The sequence below is a fragment of the Mustela erminea genome, chromosome 9, assembly GCF_009829155.1.
Source record: "Mustela erminea isolate mMusErm1 chromosome 9, mMusErm1.Pri, whole genome shotgun sequence".
NCBI lineage: Eukaryota > Metazoa > Chordata > Mammalia > Carnivora > Mustelidae > Mustela > Mustela erminea.
In genome coordinates this window covers 103,025,360-103,044,973 of record NC_045622.1, presented here as the reverse complement: position 1 = coordinate 103,044,973, position 19,614 = coordinate 103,025,360, and the positions used below count along the sequence as shown (strand labels likewise).

General features: G+C 41.5%; 2 protein-coding genes across 2 annotated transcripts in view; one reads left to right on the top strand and one right to left on the bottom strand.

The window, feature by feature from the left end:
- Positions 1-19,614, bottom strand: part of OOSP2 (oocyte secreted protein 2) — a 93,751-nt gene that overhangs the window by 46,255 nt on the left and 27,882 nt on the right. The gene's annotated exons all lie outside the window — the stretch shown is intronic.
- TCN1 (transcobalamin 1) lies at positions 568-14,495 on the top strand. Its single transcript, XM_032356798.1, has 9 exons — positions 568-716; positions 4,435-4,614; positions 6,062-6,202; positions 7,113-7,268; positions 8,560-8,747; positions 11,177-11,366; positions 12,362-12,551; positions 13,786-13,904; positions 14,298-14,495. The coding sequence occupies exons 1-9, from the start codon at positions 638-640 to the stop codon at positions 14,357-14,359; spliced, it is 1,305 nt and encodes a 434-aa protein (XP_032212689.1). The 5' UTR covers positions 568-637; the 3' UTR covers positions 14,360-14,495.

Here is a 19,614-nt window from a genome sequence, read left to right as displayed (position 1 = left end):
ACAAACATTTTAAGGCCAAACTGATAGTATTCTCTAATAGTTTCTGGGAGACCTATGATAGACAACACATCTTACATGGAGCTTGTAGCATCTTTCCTGGCACAGCAAAAATCCCTCCTGGGCTATGAAACTCTCAGGGCATCTATCTTAGAAAAAAATCATGCATCAGAAACCACGATGCCAAAGATCCTCAGGTGCCAGGCTCCTGCAACGTGCCTGGTCAATTTCAGTCTTACAACTTCTACTTCCATTTTTTTATGTGTTAAGCCCTTGCCCATCAAATCTAATGTTTCAAGAGACATAAATAAAATACAACCAAACTGGAATGGAAAAAGAGGGAAACTTAATTTATCCTCACTGGGCTGAAGGAAAGTAAGAAATGTGAATCCTAAAGTTTGGGATAGGAAACAAAGAATATTAGTTCTTCTTCCTCCCTGACCATATCTTTCAAGTCTTCTTCCTGGTTTATCACAATTCTTGGAAAAATACACTTCACCACACCACACCCCCTGACATTGCTCAATATTTGCTTAAGTGAAAGAGGCTGAGGCAAGCTAAAGGAGGAACTCTCATTACCATCTGCCATCACCCAATAAATAGCCAGACAAGCCCTCACCATTCCAGAACACTTGGAAAGATGAGACAATCTCACCAGCTGCCCCTACTGGGGCTCCTATTGTTTTCTCTTATTCCAAGACAACAATGCGAGATCTGTGGTAAGTACGCATTGAGCTAAAATTACTCCTTGTGTGACAGTCTTCTAAAATCTCCTGGCAGAGGACTTGTGTAGAGTGACCTGAGAAAATATCCTATTCCAGTTCTTTTTTATTTTTAAGATTTTATTTCTTTATTTTACAGAGAGATAGAGAGTACAAGTAGGCAGAGAAGCAGGCAGAGGGAGAGGGAGAAGTGGGCTCTCCACTCAGCAGGGAGCCCGATGCGGGACTCGATCCCAGGACTCTGTGATAATGACCTGAGCAGAAGGCAGCCACTTAACTGACTGAGCCACCCAGATGCCCCCCTATTTCAGTTTTATATATGGTTGGACTGAGTAATGTAAAATTTGGCAGGACATGGCGAGGAAAGTTCGATAACGTATGTTGTTTTAAGAGGCGTTGTAGATTTAATGCTAACTTGCCTAACTATTCTTCCTATATTTAGATTTTCTCCACCACAGGAACCCTACCAAGAAACTGTCTATTCTTCTTCTATTCAAGGATAGACTATTCAGGATACCAGAATTTTTTCAAGATCATAGAAAGCTTTATTTTGAATTTGAGATGCAATCTATTTTTTTGAAGTTCAACCCATGGGTTTTGGGTTTAACCCCTTATAACTGCACAGAAAAAAAATGTTAAAAATCCCTTTCAAATAACAAAAACTTCTCCCTTGTCATTATTGAGTTTAGATGTTCCAAGGTACACATCAGCCTCTCCAATTCATCCCCACAGGGCATGCATACAAGCCCATCACCTCTCCTCTGGGTATAGGATTCCATGATTATGAGGTTCTATTAAAAACTACTAAGTAGGAAAAAGAAAAACTGGTTCAGGTATAGTCTGACCCCTTACTAGCTGAACGATCCAATGCTTCTGAATATTTTTAGCTTTATCCATAAATTGAGAAGAGTTGGGGAAGGGTGTTGGAGCAAGTGATGTTATGAAGCTTGGTATAGCTCTCAGCTTCATGGTTTCTCTTTTGTAAGTCTTGACCCTGGAATTGTGCTTAAACCCAGTCCAAAGATGACGATGTGGTGCCATCGGTGGCTACATGCTCCTGGTGTTCTGTAGCCTACAAGAAGAGGTCAACACCACAGCTGAAAGACTTGTGTTCACACAAGCTAAAGCAGAAATGCTGCCAACTCTAATTCTTCTTTCTGGCCTGTCATTTCCTTTGTTGTATCCTAAGAATAGGGGGTCTCTGTGGAGGTTTTGAAGTTCAATCCACTGTACAAAATAATTACCTGTCTTTAGTGGACAAGGAACCTGATGAGAGGTTGACCAGGAAATGAAAAGTCTGTTTTAGTGCCAGAAAATCTGCTGAACTGGATGTTTCCATAAAATCTCAGTCATGACTCAACAACTATCCAATTGTTCTTCTAACAAAGAAGGACTTTTCTACAACCACTGGTCCAGATCTCCCTGTCTTTTAAAGAGAAGAAAGAGTGGTGCCTGGCTGGCTCAGTCAGTAGAGCATATAACTCTTGATCTCAGGGTGGTGATTCTGAGCCCCACATTGGGGATAGAGAACTCACATTGCCTCAGTTCCCTAAGTATAGTGATAGAAACTACAATTGAGCTAAGAGTGATAATATGTGTCGTACTTTATAGTTTGTTAACTGATTTCTTGTCCAATAACTATAAAATAAAGGTTAATATCCACAATTTTAAAATGAGGGAACAGAAGGTCAAGAAAGTTACATAAGTAACCCATAGTCATAAGTTAGGGACCAGAGAATCCAGCCAAGGTCTGGCTGAACAAAGAGCTCGTGCTATTCTCAGTATCCCCACTAACCCAAGAAATAATCTGGAGATGGGTAGGATTTTTCTTGGGAGTGTTAACAAAGTACATTTTTTAAAAATTGTATCTATTTATTTTAGAAAGGGACACAGAGAGAGAGGAGAGAGAGAGAGTGACCATGATTTGGGGGAGGGCAGAAGAAGAGGGAGAGAGAGAATCTCAAGCAGACTGAGCCCAAAGTGGGGCTTGATACCACCACCCTAAGGTCATGAACTGAGCTGAAATCAAGAATTAGCTGCTTAACAAACTGAGCCACCCAAGCACCCCTAAGCAAAGTTCATTTAAAAATATTTTTTTTAATTTATTTTTTATTTTCAGCATAATAGTATTCATTATTTTTGCACCACACCCAGTGCTCCATGCAATCTGTGCCCTCTCTAATACCCACCACCTGGTACCCTGACCTCCCACCTCCCCCCCGCCACTTCAAAACCCTCAGATTGTTTTTTAGAGTCCATAGTCTCTCATGGTTCACCTCCCCTTCCAATCTCCCCTAACTCCCTTCTCCTCTCTATCTCCCCATGTCCTCCATGCTATTTGTTATGCTCCACAAATAAGTGAAACCATATGATAATTGACTCTCTCTGCTTGACTTATTTCACTCAGCATAATCTCTTCCAGTCCCGCCCATGTTGCTACAGAAGTTGGGTATTCGTCCTTTCTGACGGAGGCATAATACTCCATAGAGTATATGCACCACATCTTCCTTATCCATTCATCCATTGAAGGGCATCTTGGTCCTTTCCACAGTTTGGCAACCGTGGCCATTGCTGCTATAAACATTGGTGTACAGATGGCCCTTCTTTTCACTACATCTGTATCTTTGGGGTAAATACCCAGTAGTGCAATGGCAGAGTCATAGGGAAGTTCTATTTTTAATTTCTTGAGGAATCTCCACACTGTTCTGCAAAAAGGCTACACCAACTTGCATTCCCACCAACAAAAAATATTTTAAGTGGTAACTCTTAGAACTCTTAAAACTAACTCTTCTTATTTTCCTCCAGTTATTGAGGTCTCGGGACTCTTAATTCCACAGTAGAATGTGACTCCTCCATCCTTTCCTTTGGGATTTGGTCATACTACAGGCTAAGACTAGAGGGTTTTCTGAAAGGTACAGGTTGCTGAATAACGATCCTGATGCCAGATCGGTTGGACAACCAGACAATTCAGATCTCTGGGGTCAGTCACCACCGTACCATAGAACTATTGCCCTCTTTCCCTCAGTATTAATAACCTGATTGAGTTAGAAGATGGAGAAGGGAAGGAACTCAATCCAGCAAGTAGTGAGGACTACAGACTGGGATTGGGAAGACCTGTATTTTAGTCTCCATTAAGCCTTCAATTATGGAAGTTTCTTTAAGGACACCCTGGCCTCAGGATTTCTTTAGGGACACACAGGCTTCCTCCTCAAAATCAAGGAATCATACTAGATCTCCCAGGCAGGACTGATAATCTGCCAATACACAATAGTAAGGCTGAAAAAGCTGTTAAAAAATTGAAACACTTCCACGCTGCTAAAGGAGCAGAGACTCCAGACCCACCTTTGTATTGTTCCAGCAACACAGTCAGTGACCACTGGGTTGTTCTCCCTGGGCCCTGTTACTAAACATGTCTGTTACAAAACATTTTTTTTTTTTTTTTTTGTCAGAGAGAGAGAGGGAGCAAGAGTGAGCACAGGCAGAGACAGAGGGAGAAGCAGGCTCCCTGCCGAGCAAGGAGCCCAATGTGGGACTTGATCCCAGGACGCTGGGATCATGACCTGAGCCGAAGGCAGCTGCTTAACCAACTGAGCCACCCAGGCGTCCCAGTTACAAAACATTTTAATACCAACACTGTTCCTAGGGTTCCTGTTCCTTAAGATTTTGTTAGTGTGCATTTCTTATTTCTTCTTATTTCCTCCTTCCCCTGCCACAGAGGTAAGCAAGGAAAACAAAACTGCTTTAAAACCTCTGATACATACAATGATCAATTCAAATTATACCAAAAGAATCCATGCCGCCAATGCACTGCTGTCCCTCAGACTTTGTGGGTCCCTGAACCAAAGCCAAGATCAACATCTGACTGAACAATTCATACTCACTGTGAACAGTACAGGTGAGTAGCTTTATTCTCTGGAAGTTTTAGGAGAAGACTTACCTATCCATAAAGATTATCTCCAGCAACAGATCTTTAGACATAATTTTGTATCCAGAGTGTCCCTGCTACATCTATTCTAGCTGTATAAAACTTTAAGGGACAGAAAGATACCTCAAAAAGTGGAGATGCAACATGGGGGGGGTTGGAGGGTAGGGAAAGAATAAATGAAACAAGATGGGATCCAGAGGGAGGCAAACCAAAAGAGACTCTTAATCTCACAAAACAAACTGAGGGTTGCCGGGGAGAGCGGGGTTGGGAAAGGGTGGTTGGGTTATGGACATTGGGGAGGGTATGTGCTATGGTGAGTGCTGTGAAGTGTGTCAACCTGGAGATTCACAGACCTGTACCCCTGGGGCTAATAATACATTATTTGTTAATTTAAATAATAATAATTACAATTATAACAAAATGAGAAAGAAGAAAGAAAGAAAGAAAGAAAGAAAGAAAGAAAGAAAGAAAGAAAGAAAGAAAGAAAGAAACCTCAAATCCTCTTGCTATTTACAGCTAGGCCTTACTTGTCTGTGTCCTGAAAAACATTTTCCTTTAAAGAGTCACAAAGAAAATCAAAATAAATTAAAGACTCTTATCTACTAATACTGTTCTGTAAGTTACCTGAGTTCACAACCAGGAGGGATATGGCCCACATGTAAGAAACTGGACAATAGCAAGGAAACCGCAGGGAAATAGAGATGAGGACTGGGTCTTCTTGGTTTTGTTTCTCTTTCTGCTCTTTGTTTGTTTTAGAGAGGTGGGGAGGGACCAAGGTAAAGGGAAAGAGAGTATCTTAAGCAGACTCCATGCTCAGCACTCAGTGCAGACCCCAATACAGGGCTCAATCCCATAACCCTGAGACCATGAACTGAGCCAAAATCAAAGAGTCAGATGCTGAACCAACTGAGCCACCCAGGCACCCCCGATGAGGACTGGGGTTGAATGCAGGCTAGATGCTGAGCCCTTCATGTCAATAGGGAGCCTTAGCTTTCTAACTGAGATAAGGGAGAAATAAAGCCACCCCTACCTACCTCACAATATTATTCTAAGAGTTACAAGAAACCTGAGAATTTTGATACTTTACAAGGCAGAACATCCAAGTCAATTATTACTATCTTGGCAAGATGGCACCCACAAAGAGAGTAAATCCCAAAGTTTTATTATCTATTCTTTTCCTTTTAAAATTGTTATAAGGATTGCAGGATTCCCAAAACACTTCATGATTTCATGGGAAAGACTATGATTTAGCTGGCATTTATACAGCACTGCTAGAAAAGTCTCTGTTTTGGGAATAAAGAAGTAAATATTTGTATAGAGTGGAAAAAAGGAGAGAATTGACAGGTGAAGTAAGACAAGATGCCAAAAAAAAGTCACAAACATGTACCTTGTTAAACTCGAATACTTTTCTTTTCAGAGCCATCTTTAACCTCGGGACAGCTTGCCTTGGCTATACTGGCTTTGGGAGCATGTAAAGCACCTGATGGGATGTCTATTAATTATTCTGAACTGGTCAAAAGACTAGGAAATAAATACAAAGCAGAAATTAGAAATATGGGTGAGAGTCAAATGTTCAGAGTCCCTGGACAACTTGTCTTCTCCTCCACTGATCCAGATCTCAAGAAGTTTCCCTTCAGTCTTTCCTTTTCCTCTTCATTCTGTTCATCCCACATAACTTTGATCATTTTCCCTTCTTCCCTCTTTCAACACACATCTTGAATTTTCTTTTCAAATAGATCCAAATGAGCATGGACTTTACATCCACCTTACATAAGATGATGAACACACACACACACACACACACACACACACACACTAAAGGAACACAGTTTTCTTGCTCTCTAAAAGCTTGACTTTTAGACAAATAGTGAAATACACCAGAAATGGCGGATCAATACAAGACACTATGTCAGAAGTACCAAAACATATGATACTAGTAGAAGAGATAAAGAGATAAAGATGGCCAAAGTGCTTTATCACGGGGAAAAATAGGCTGATTGTGATCGTGGCTACTGAGGTGCATTGTTTTTATTTCAACACCCACCCAGTATTCATCCTGTTATCCATTAAGCTGTTCTAATCCCATCTTCTTGTGACGTGGGCTCTACTTCTTCTACTTCTTCTACTTCCAGTTCCAACACATTTCCATTCAAAGTGCAAGAAGCTTAGTGGTGGGAAATCTGTATTCTAGTCCTACTTCTGTAACCACCTGAGTATCAGGATGGTACTTTAATCTCTTTAGTGCTGAGTCACCTCAGTTATAAAATGAAAGGAGTTGAGTTAATTTGGTGGCTCTTAACAGCCTTTACATTTCTTAGGTTTGATGATTCTATGAGTGATCTTTCTCCCTCTATTACTCACCTTTTCTAAATGTAAAGAAATTCTAAAAAAGCAGGTAGGAATAGATTGAAAGTTTATTACTCCACCATTACTTCCATGAGTAAGGTATTTCTTTTCCTCTCTGACAGAGGATCATAATGGCAATCCACTGACTAACTACTACCAGCTCAGCCTGGACATTTTGGCCTTGTGTCTGTTCAATGGGAATTACTCAATCACTGAAGTTGCTAAATTCCTCAATCCTGAAAATAAAAATTACTATTTTCATGGAAAGTTCTCAGTAGGTGAGTGATTACACCCAGTTCCCTTGGCATAGAGGACACAGTCACTGGTAAGTCTTTTCCTTTGAGTTTTTCTACCTGTAAGTACTTGGACTTTATTTTTATCCTTTTTACCCTAGTGATCAGGGAAGAGAATTTTCTTTTTGAGAAGAATGAATATTGGGGGGCATTTAAGCATCTTTCTAGATATATAATATAGTAGAAAGATCCAGTTCCCACACTACTCCTTCTTTGAATTATATAACCAGTGGATATTAACTCTTGACCTTAATTTTCCCACCTGTAAAATAAAGATAGATTGTGAGAATCTTCATATAAGACATTTTAGGAAGTGTAAGTATAGAGGCAGGAAAACAGTGGAATTCATTTAACTTAACTTCACCTCTTTCTCTAATTTATTGGGAGCACTGAATGTGTGGGCTTACTTGGACAATACAACCTCTCCATGGACAAGGGCCCAATATTTTGTTTAATAAAGTCTGTACCTTCAATAGACAAGGACTAGAAATTTTCTCCTGGGTCAGTTTATACATCCAAAAGGAAGCCCCCTCTAGACAACTAACATTGTTGCTCAACCCTTATGGATCCAGAGACACAAGCTCATCTTTCTCCAAGAAGCCCAAAGAGAATCACCACTCAGTATCTCTGGATAGTGAGGTGATATTTCTTTCCATGGGGGAGGGAAGGTACCACACTTAAAGAATCCAGCAGGGGAACTAAGTAACAAGCCAGAAAAAAAGATTTTATCCTCCTTTCTTCCAAACTCTTGCTTCATCCTCCCGCTTAAGAAGCTTTATTGGAAAACAACTCTCTTAAGTGCTATTTTTCTAAGAGAAAAATCATCAGCCTAATGGAAACATTGGAACATTGCAAAGACATATGTTGCTTGGGGTATCATCATGAATTCTCCCAATTCCTTTGCCAATATGGCTGAGAGATGAAAAAAAAAAAAATGAGAACAGCCAAGATGTAGAAGTGGAAAACTGTCCATGTGTATGCACCTGCAAATCTGTATGTGTTCCTATGACCAACAGGTGAGTTATTGTGTACAAGGCACAGGGATACTGAACATAAGAAAGGGATCTTGAAATATTTGAGTGTTTAGTGCTGAAGAGATGATTGCTATCTCTTCAAATCCTTCTCTCTCATCATCAACTAGGATGACCAATCTTCCCAGTTTGTCCAGATATGAGCCTCTTTTAGTGCTGAACATCCTTCTTACCAGGAGACCCCTCTGACCAAGGCAAACTGGAATGGTTGGTCAACCTATCACCAATGTTTTGTTTCCTGGCAGATACTGGCGCAATGGCTGTCCTGGCTCTGACCTGTGTGAAGAACAAAACAAGAGGGCAGAAACAAATAGATAAAAAGGATATAGAGAATATTAATAATTATACAGAGTCACTGATAAACAAGATTCTGTCTCAGAAAACAGAAAATGGTCTTCTTGGAAACATATATAGTACAGGAGAAGCTATGCAGGTAAGTCAGAGGGTAAAATAGGAGACAGAGAAGAGAGTTATGAAGGAAAGAAATATCTGTATCCTTTCTTCCTGGCCCCAGAAGATATTATCCACTCTGTTTCCTATACGAACTGATTTTACGTGATTCTTCTCCTCTGATGGAAATGTATTCTCCTCACCTTGGATCCTTAGATTTCCATGTCCAGTGCTTCCATGAAGCTTTTCCTGACTACAACTTTTTTTAATTTTAGAGTCTACTCCAACCTCCTATGTTGTTCTATCACATGCAATTTCACCATATGCCATATGCCAGCGTTTGGTGCTTGCCTCTTATCTCCCAAATTAGATTATGGCTGTCCAAGTGATAAGAGGCAGTGCCAGTAATACCAGCTAGTATTTACTGGCATGCTCATGAATGCACACAACAGCCCAGTGAGGAAAATATTATTAGCTCCATTTCCCAGAATAAGAGCATGAGTCATGGAGTATCAGTAACTTGCCTAACATTACAAGGCCAAAATGTGATTTACATGGAGAGGGAACCTAAACAGTTGGTTTCAAAACTCATACTTGGCACCCACTCTGTCCTGTATATGTTCCTTGAAGTCTGGGGCCTTACTCCTGCATTCACTCACTGATTTACATGACCCTGAGGGGTAGATACAAAAAGAGATGAAGGAAGATTGACAGGAAACAAAATTTCACTGAATCTTTAGTATGAGTAGGGGTCTGCCAGGCCCCCCCAGGATGAGAGGGCTTTCCAAGGGAGAGAGGACAGCAAGGACAAAGACCAGAAGCATGAAAGAACATTTTAGCAAGATCAAGGTGTTCAATGTGGCCAGTGAGGGTCCTTGAGAAAAATTACAAGAAGCTGGGGTTTAATAGTGGTCCAATCCCGCAGGTTGTCTTTACTGTTGGTGAGAGGCTGTTGTCTGTCTTGCTGAGTTTGGCCTTCATAGAACACTGGTTGTCCATTCTGGCTGCACATATGAATCATCTAGAGGAGCTTTTGGAAAACGCTAATATTTAGGCTCCATCAGCCAGTCATTAGAGAAACTGAGAGGTGGAGCATGGGCCTTGGTTCAGTTTTACATTTTTTCATTTAAATTCAAGTAGCCAACATATAATACATGACTTGGTTTTTGATGTAATGTTCAATGTTTGATTAGTTACATATAACACCCAGCTTGGTCTGGTTTTGAAAGCCTACAGGGGATATTTATTCACAGCAGACTTGGGAACTGCGTGCCTACAAGACAGTTTTGAAGATGAAATGAAATATAATCCTTTTTATATATTTTTTATTTTTTTAAGATTTTATTTATTTATTTGACAGACAGAGATCACAAGTAGGCAGAGAGGCAGGCAGAGAAAGAGGAGGAAGCAGGCTCCCTGCTGAGCAGAGAGCCCGATAAGGGCTCAATCCCAGAACCCTGAGATCATGTCCCAAAGGCAGAGGCCTTAACCCACTGAGCCACCCAGGCACCCCTATAATCCTTTTTTTAAAATATCCCACAAATGCTTGTTGACTTCTTGGTTAACTTGAAGAGTCTTCAGGAAAAATGAAAAGAGGAACCGTCCTTCCCTTAGAAACTACAGAGCGATGTCTGCAGGACCAACCCATTTTTGTCCTTGTCTTACTCACTCTGATACCTTCCTAAATTTTCCTACCCCGTCATGCTGTCCCCTCCGGTTTACATTTGCTGCTTCTATACTTTCTATTCAAGAATCTATTTGACTCCACACTGTTAAGGAAATAATGTCAGACATCTCACTCTGAAGCTCAGGGATCCACCAATGTGGCCCCGACCACATTCTCTGCCTGTTCTTCCACAATCACCCTGAGTCTCCCCTGTACACCAGTCCTCCAAGGCCATGAGGAATTCCCCAGGGATTTTGCAGACAGTGTCTTCAGAGACAGGCCATGCCCTGGCCTCACCTACTCTAGCATCCTTAATCATGCTATTCCCTCTGGGTATAGTGCTCCTCTCCTGTCTCCTACTGGACTGCTGTCATATCGTCAAGGCCTACCTCAAGTATTACCTTCCTCAAGTATGTGCTCTCCCTCTTCTGAAAAGCCATGGCACTAGATGCTTTTCTTAAGGCATTCGCCTTAGGGACTCCTTCATGATTGTCTGTTAACAGCATTTATCAGGTATCTCCCATGTGAAAGGTATTGTTCCGTGCCAAGGCTACAAGAGTGAATAGGTAAAGTCTGTTCTTATTGATGCCATTACTGGTTGTGTTATTAAGCAATTCTCCATCTCCCCCCCAAGCTAGTTTTTAAACTTCTTGGTGTCGGGAAAGGTATCCTAGTTATCCAAGGTGCTTCCCCTGTGGTCAGTGTCCAGTAAATATTCACTGAATTCATTAGATGTAGGCTTTGCCCCTATTTGACCTTTCTCTCATTCATTCTCATTCCCTTTCATTCTTTCTCTCACACTTTAGGCTCTCTTTGTTTCATCCAACTATTACAACGAAAATCAATGGGTTTGCGAAAAAACACAGGATACAGTGCTCACAGAAATTTCTCGAGGAGCATTCCGTATGCCAATTGCTGCAGCTCAAATCTTACCAGCCCTGATGGGAAAGACCTACTTGGATGTTAACAAAGACTCTTCCTGCGTCTATAGCTCAGGTAGAGTACTAAAGAGCAGAATACCCAAAGAATGTGAGACTAAGATGTTCTTAGGGACCAAAACTGACCAGATAAACCCCTAAAGCATAACAGTTCCCAGATAGGATGCGGTCCTCCATGTGTCACCAGTGATTATAACCACCTGAGGATTTGTTCTTAACAGTGTCGTAGATGGTTGTTCTTGTTTCAAACACTGATAAACAATGTAGACTTGATTCAGTAATGTCTGTCTTCAAAGGGATGTTTTCTGATGGTTAGAGAGATGTTCTGAGCATCATTCCCATTCTAAACAAAGTATTCTCTCTGACTCTCCGTTATGCACAATGAGTGAGCCCTCAGGGAACTCAGAGGAATATGGAAGGAATATGAAAGGGTTATAATAAGAAAATTAGAACATGAATCATTTATTCAACCAACTGATTTTTAAACCAGGGATGAAAGAAGATTTGACTTTTATCTATGTTCATTCCTGGCTCAGCCACTTGCAGGTTTAGAAACCTCAGACAAAATGTTTAATCTCTAAACTTCAGTTTACGAATATAAAACATGCAAATGATAAACATACCTAACATGGATATGTTGTAAGGACTGAATAAGATAAGCTATGTGAAATGATTAGTACAGTGCCTGATACTTAATATGTCTTCAATAAATGTTAAGAAATAAAAGGCATCCCAAAAAAGGGAAGCATCATTATAGGCTATACAAAAGAAAAGAAAAGAAAAATTCAGGAGCGTTGATGAGAAAGAAGAGACAGGGAACCTGCATTGTTTAAACAGCTGGGAGTGAAGCTGAACCACACATTTACAAGCTGATGCCTATCTGGTTTAGGCACAAAAGAGATCCGCCCCTTGGCTGATGATTCTTGCTCCTTGTAGCAATCCTCTCCCTAAAGAAAAGCAGGCCTGGGGGAGGGGTTGGAAATGTTTGTAAACTTGAACATCATTTTTATTTTTCTGAATAGTAATTCTTCTCTGCTTTTCTGTTTCTGCCAGATTCCTTCCACACTTCCACTCAGGAGCCTATTGTATCAGTGACACCTGCTGTCTCACCTTCACAAATCCAAGTAAATTACTCTGTGGTAATTGATAATAGAAAAGATCGCATTGTGGTCTCTGTGACAGATGGTTCTGTCTTCCTAAATGTGATGGAACAAGCTCAGAAAGAAAATCCAACTCTATTTAGGTATGTCTGTGCCTAACCTAAGGTGAAAGTATTTGGTGATTTTGAAAGACTCAGTAAGAACACATAAGTACCTGAATAAAAGTATATTTGAAACAAGTCTTCATTAGTACTTTGCTCTCCATCTATATCTCATGGCAGGGGTTAAAAAAAAGGTGAGACTTTCCATCTTCCAACACACAGTAGGTACACTAAATTAATGGTCACTTAATGGGTGAATAAGTCCAAGGGATCTCTCTTCTGTCAGTAAAATTCCTTCAACAAAGAGAACCTCTTAGCTCACCCATTTTGTGTTCAGAACACTGGGTCATTATCTTTGAATCACTGACCCCTTTGAAAATCAGATGAGTGCAGTGGCTTCTGATCCCAGACAAGTAAACACAGACACAAAACTTCCTTTAAATCAGAGGTTTCACAAATGCCCTGAGTCTCTCCATGCTCCTCCCTTTCAGATTCATGGAGCCCAAATTTAGGTTTCCTGGCCTAAAGAGGTCAAATATTAAAATTAAGATATTAACTTTGCCTCTGAAAGGTATGATTCACTTGACTCCCTAAACCTAATCAACAATTACTTTGTCTAATAACATAATGGAAGATGCCATAGAGAAAATTTTATATATATAGTATGTACTGTAAATGTTATGCGTGTGTGCGCACACACACACACACACACACACACATAATGTAAGTATTTTAAAGGTTGCTTTCAAGGGCTCCCAGGAAGGCAGAGAAATGTGTCCAGGGAATATGAAACAAACATTGGCTATGTCACTTTTTAATAAACACAACATGAAATATTAAGTTGCTTTTTCCTGTTCTTCTTTCCTAAGAGAAAACCTACTTACTTATGATGCCTCTAGGATGTGAGTTTAACATTTTCTTCTGATGCTTTTGTCTCTTCAACCATTACTATCTTGGGGTAGAAGATTAGCAGTTGTTAAATACAGAGTGTCTACCACAAAGGGAGGCAGGGGCAGAAATAGGCTTCATTCCTCTAATTCAGCAGAGATTGTGCAGTGCCTGCATCAGAACCACCTGGAGTGTTTATGACACATGCAGACTCCTAGTCACCACCTATTTACCTACAGAATCAAATTATCTGAGGATAGGGCCGGAAAATCTGCTTTTCTTGATAATAGCTTCAAATGATTCTTAGGTCCATTGGAGTTTGAGAAATGCCCATTAAAGTTGCCCTTGAAAGTTCTAAGTTCTTGAAACCCATTTGTTGTCCCCACAGGTTCAAAACAAAGGAGACTGCATGGGGCCCCTACATCATCAGTGTTCGAGGCATAAAGGCCAGCACTAATGACAGGACCTACTGGGAGCTCCGGAGCAATGGTGAACACCTGAACCAAGGTAAGAGAAAGAAGGCTAAAAAGCCCCACAGAGTGACAATGCCCCCAAACATCCAGAAGTGAGTGTGTAAGCTCTGGTGGGGAATGTGCCAAGGTGTTGGGAAAGTGAGAACCATTATTTGGTGATTTGGTAGTTAAATAATTTGAACCATTGGGCACCTGGATGACTGAGTCAGTTACGTGTCCATCTCTTGTTTTGAGCTCAGGCCATGATCTCAGGGTTGTGAGATCAAGCCCTGAGTAGGGCTCCATGCTCAGTGAGGAGTCTGCTTGACATACTCTCCCTCTCCCTCTTCCTCTGCCCCTCCCCTTCCCTGCTCCTATTCTCTTTCTCTCTAAAATAAATAAATCTTTAAAAGAATAATTTGACCCACTTTTCATTCTTCCTTTTCAGGAGCTGGTAGTTATGTTGTCCACGCAGGAGATGATTTGGAGGTTCGCTGGAGCACATACTAATAAAGTCAAACAGTGGACTTACAGGCAGAGATTGGCCTCATCCCTTCCTTTTCTCTCATCTCCATTTTAATAGGAGCGTCAATAAGCTCCCCTCTCTCTTTAGGTGTTCAACTAAAGATCAACAACAATACAAAAGGAGCATTTTCTAATCATTTCATTTTAAAGGGGGATTATTGGTAGAAGGAAGGGGAAGGGAAAAGAGATTAGACCATATGTCTAAACTGAGTTCTACTCACGGTTCCACTGCTAACTGGGTGGGTGACCTCAGGCAGTGAGTGGGAATGGAGATAAGGTTCTAGATCTAGTGTTGAAGCAGCAGCCAATGAGATCTGGTAGAAAATCTCTAGGGAGGCAGTTCTCTGAGGCCCAGATGTAAGGGACTAACTGAGTGGACATATTGACCTCAGAAAGGCAGTGGGTAGAGAGAAAAAGGTCTGAGAAAGAGGGAAAGGTGAGACTTCTACATAAAAGACCAGTCCATAAAGTCTCAGGAATAGTCTCCAGCTATCTCCCTTGGGTTCCATTTTTTTCTTCTTCCTCATGTATTTTCCTTTTATTTCACCATAAAAATCACTCTGATATTCATATCATCAAAATACACATGAGGAAAAAATCACCTTTGATGATTTCAGTAGAATTCACATTTTAAAAGTATATATATATTAAATCAGGGGCACCTACAGGTGCCTGGGTGGCTCAGTCAGTTCAGCAGCTGACTCTTGATTTTGGCTCAGGTCATTGACCTTAACACCCTGGGATCAGTGGTGTTGGGCTACCTGTTCAAAGAGGAGTCTGTTTGAAGATTATCTCTCTCCCTTTCCCTCTCCCTCTGCACCTCACCCAGCTCTCTCTCTCTCAAATAAATAAATCTAAAAGTAAAAATAAGTTAGGGGTGCCTGGGTGGTTCAGTCAGTTAAGTGTCCCATACTTGAGTTCAGCTGTCATGAGCTCAGTGAGGTTTAGCACCACGGCTAGCTCCATGCTGACCATGAAGCCTGCTTGAAATTCTTTCCCCCCTTCCCTCTGCCTCCCCCTCTGCTTCTTACCTCGCTCTCTCTCAAATAAATAAATAAAATCTTTAAATAAAGATACCCCAAAAGGAAGACGCCTTCAGGCAGAATTAGTTCAATTACTTTATAAGTGCCTCCCTCATTTCTCCTGTGTTCCCTTCATGATACTCTTAGCTTCCTCCCATACCACCAGCAACCCTTCTTCATAGTCAGGCTCTGACCATTGCTTTCTGATACTGGTCCTCAACCCTCAGGCTCATCTCCACATGATTCTTCATTAACTGGATATGACAGATGCCTTCATCACTAGACAGCAATGGATTCTATCCCCTTGGGTCTGGGTTTCATCTTGAAAGCTAAGCTAGAGACAGGAGACCTTCATGGTGCTGCTCATATTGGGGCAGCAGCTGTCAGACATGTTTGTAGACTCTACAAGCTATGTGAAATTGAGGGATAATGGCTTATGGTAATAAATATGCAGAATGTTACATAATTGCTATTCCTGACTATGATACACAGTGTGACCATACAACTTATCATCCAACCACAACACTGTAAACAGTGTTGTTTGTTAACACTGTTAACAATTACGCTCAAAAAGACATATTAGAAACTGGTAATATCCTGGGGGAAAAAATAGTACTTATGGCTGGTTTTGTCCATTAGGAAAAATAATGAAGCTCAAGCAAAAAATTACAGGAAGTACTGAACCTGCAATGGACCACTGAAATTGAATTTCAAAATAATGAAATTGGAATGGGTCCTTTTGAGATTGCAGACTATCACACAAAGATTCTAGATCACTTTCGATAATAGTCACTCAACATGAGTAAAGCTCACAATTTATATTAGACCTATTCTCCCAAACGTGGTATAAGGATATTCTAGTTGGCACACTGACACAGAATCAAATAACAGGTTATCACAGCATGAAAAAGTCATTTCCTTTACAATTCTCATTTAATTCCTTTCGTTGGATCAAACATAAAATCTCCGTTAATACCACTGTGTTTCTAACACTTCCCTATAGCACCAGGAGCCTCCATTCTTAGCAGACAGAGCTCAGTTTCTCCCAATCACTGGTCCCATAGTAGAATATAGTAACATTGCTATCTGATAGGAATGCATTTAATCACAGAGACAGACATGGAGAGAAATGGAGTAACATTCCCTTTACATTCTACTGACATTGCCCAGGGAATCCTAGCTCTGGCCACACCTGCCTTATGAGAAGCTCTAAGGCTTAACACTATGACAGAACCGAGAGAGTCTGAGGGCAGAAACTTCCCTCTGCTGTCACAGCAGAGAATAATCAACACAAATAAACCTCTCAGACGTCCATTGAGAGTCTGGGTGCTTGGATACCAGACAGTGAGGCACAGGAGAAAACAGGCAAATAAATTGATAATTTTCCATCAAAGGATGCCTGGGTGGCTCAGTCAGTTGAGTATCTGACTCTTGATTTTGGCCCAGTCATGATCTGAGTGCTGAGAGCAAGGTCCAAGTCAGGCTCTGTGCTCAGCATGGACCTTGCTTGAGATTCTCTTCCTCCCTCTCTCTCACTCTGCCCCTCCCCCATCTTCCCCCAACACCCCAACTCCGGTCTCTTAAAAAAAAAAAAAAAAAAGTAGTTCCCTCAATAGTTAGTCAAGGACTGTCGAAATATATGAGTTAAGAAATGTATGGCCTGTGTGGTTTCTGTTCCGGAAGTTACTTGCTAAGTGAGACAATTGTATCATAATCAGTCTTGCAACAACCACAACTGTGGCAATTTATAAGGAAAAGTGTGTTTAAAGACCAGGCACATGAAGGGGTTGTGGCTTATCTCAGGATGGGCACAATCAGGCACTGAAACCCAAAGTCAGTGCCATGCTGGGATCCTAATCCTGTGTTAGATTCTTACTGCTGATGCAACAAATTACCACTAATTCCTGGCTCAAGGCAAACACATCATCGTACAGTTGTGGAGGTCAGAAGTCAGAAAGGTGGTCCACTGAGATAAAATCAAGGTGTTGAAAGGGCTGAGTTCCTTCTAGAGGTTCTAGGGGAGAAACCCATTTCCTCACCTACTCCAGCTTCTGGAGGAAGCCGGCATTCCTCCACCTTCAAAGCAGCACTCAGATCACTCCCACCTCTGTTCCCATCACCATATCCCCTTTTCTGACTCACTCTGCTGCCTCTCTCTTCCATTGATAAGGACCTCTGATTACAGTGGATCCTCTGATATAAACCAAAATAATCTTCTTATGTTAAAATCAGCTCATTTTAGCAACCTTAGTTCCCCCTTGCCATGTGACCTAACATATTCATAGGTTTCAGAGATTAGGATGTAGATACCTGTATGGTGTTGGGGGGAGGGCATAATGGTGCCTACCCCTCCTTCACATGACATGCAAACCCCTCAAACTGTCTTTCTGGCCTCACCCCACTGTACACTACATAGTAGATAATAACACAAAACTTGATGGTTTAGAACAACAAGATATATTATCTCAAGTTTCTGTGGGTCAGAGTCTCTCAATGAGGCCACAATCAAGATGTCAAATGAAGCTTCATCTGAAAGCTCAACTGGGGAAGAATCAGCTTTAAGATCATTCACATGGTTGTTGGCAGGACTTCTGCTTCCCTGGCTGTTGACTGGAAGCTACCCCCAGTTCTTTCCATAGAGACTTCTCTATCAGGCAGCTCAGAACATGGCAGCTGCCTTGCTCAGAGCAAGAAGCAAGAAGAACCAGAGAGAGACTTCAAGCAAGAGGAAAGTTGGACCTTTGTAACATCATATAACTTTTCCTGTATTATATTCATAAGAAGTGAGGCCAGCCCACACTCTGGGGAAGGGGATTTCACAAGGGCATGGATATCGGGATGTGGGAATACAGGGCCATGTCAAAAGCTATCTAATGCACGCCAATATATATCCTGTGCTTTCATCTCACAAAACCACCAACACTCCCCTGAGAAAGAAAAAAAATGTCCTATATTTGCTCATTAATTTGCTCATCCAAAAATTATTTATTCTGTTCCTACTGTGAAATAAGCAGTACAGTAGCTCAAGGGCTGGAGATAGAACAGTGAACAAGAAACAAAGACCCTCCCCCCTTGGAGTGAACATTCCAGTGCAGAGGGTGACAAACAGTAAACAAACCACACAGTGTGACAGAGGGTGAGGAGTCATAACAGGGAAGGGGCACAGTGAGTGTCCATGGGGGTAACACTGTCTTCTACATAAGAGAGATGGTCTGGGAAGACCTCTTTGAGAACTGGTCCTTGAGCAAAGACATGAAGGAAGTGTGGGAGCCACAGTGAGAATATTTGAGGAGGAGTGTCCCGGGAAGTGCAGACAGCAAATCCAAAGGCAGGTGATGGGTTCAGGGAACAGGAAGCTCAGTGCCGTTGGAGCAGAGGGAGCAGGGGAGAAGGAAGTCACAGGGGATATCTAAAGGCAACCGGTAGCCAGAACTGACAGGGTCTTGTCATTAAAAATGACTTTGAATTTTATTCTAAGATCGGAGTCACTAAAGAACGGCCCCGCCAAATAAAGCTGCTTAAATTCCAGTAGTTACAAAAAAAATTAGCCCCTCCCTTCATAATTTCAAATACTATTTCTAGTTATATGTTATAGGAAGGTATACTTTGTTTTAATATAGCTGCATTTAACATTTAATATAGTCCATTGATCCACATTTTCTAATTACTTACTTTAAAAGATATCTGAAAGCCCTAGGTGTTTGAAATTGCTTTGTTCCCAGATAAAGAAAGAAAAGTCAAATGAAACAATCTCTGGGTGGAGCCTCTGGGTGGTTCAGGTCCGCATCCGCTCTTGATGTCGGCTCAGGTCTTGATCTCAGGGTCATGAGCTGGAGCCCTGCCTTGGGTTCCACACTGGGCATGGAGCCTACTTAAAAAACAAACATACAGTTTCTGGGAAGCTTGGGTCCATTGCTCACCTGAAATCAAACAACCTTAAAGGGCCTAGGCTGGGACTCAGGTCACAGCAACTTATTAACTGCATAAAGGCCAACTTCACAAAAGAAAGGTGGTGCCTTAAGAACTGCCTAACCTTCGGTGAAGTGGCTACTGACCAACAGCCAGGAGGCTGTCTGGGCAGGTGTGTAAAGGCCCAGGAGGAAGGCCTGTTTACACTCACTCGCACACCAGCCACACTCCTGATGTGATGACCCAGGACTGTGGGAAAGGACATTCTGTCATGGCCATCACCGCACACTCAGCCCCAAGTGTCTCCTA

Excerpts from the sequence above, each read along its gene's own strand:
- TCN1 (XM_032356798.1), top strand. The coding sequence starts at position 638 with ATGAGACAATCTCACCAGCTGCCCCTACTGGGGCTCCTATTGTTTTCT. Across the intron at positions 6,203-7,112 it reads AGCAGAAATTAGAAATATGG|AGGATCATAATGGCAATCCA; the intron begins GTGAGAGTCAAA and ends CCTCTCTGACAG. Across the intron at positions 8,748-11,176 it reads GTACAGGAGAAGCTATGCAG|GCTCTCTTTGTTTCATCCAA; the intron begins GTAAGTCAGAGG and ends CTCACACTTTAG.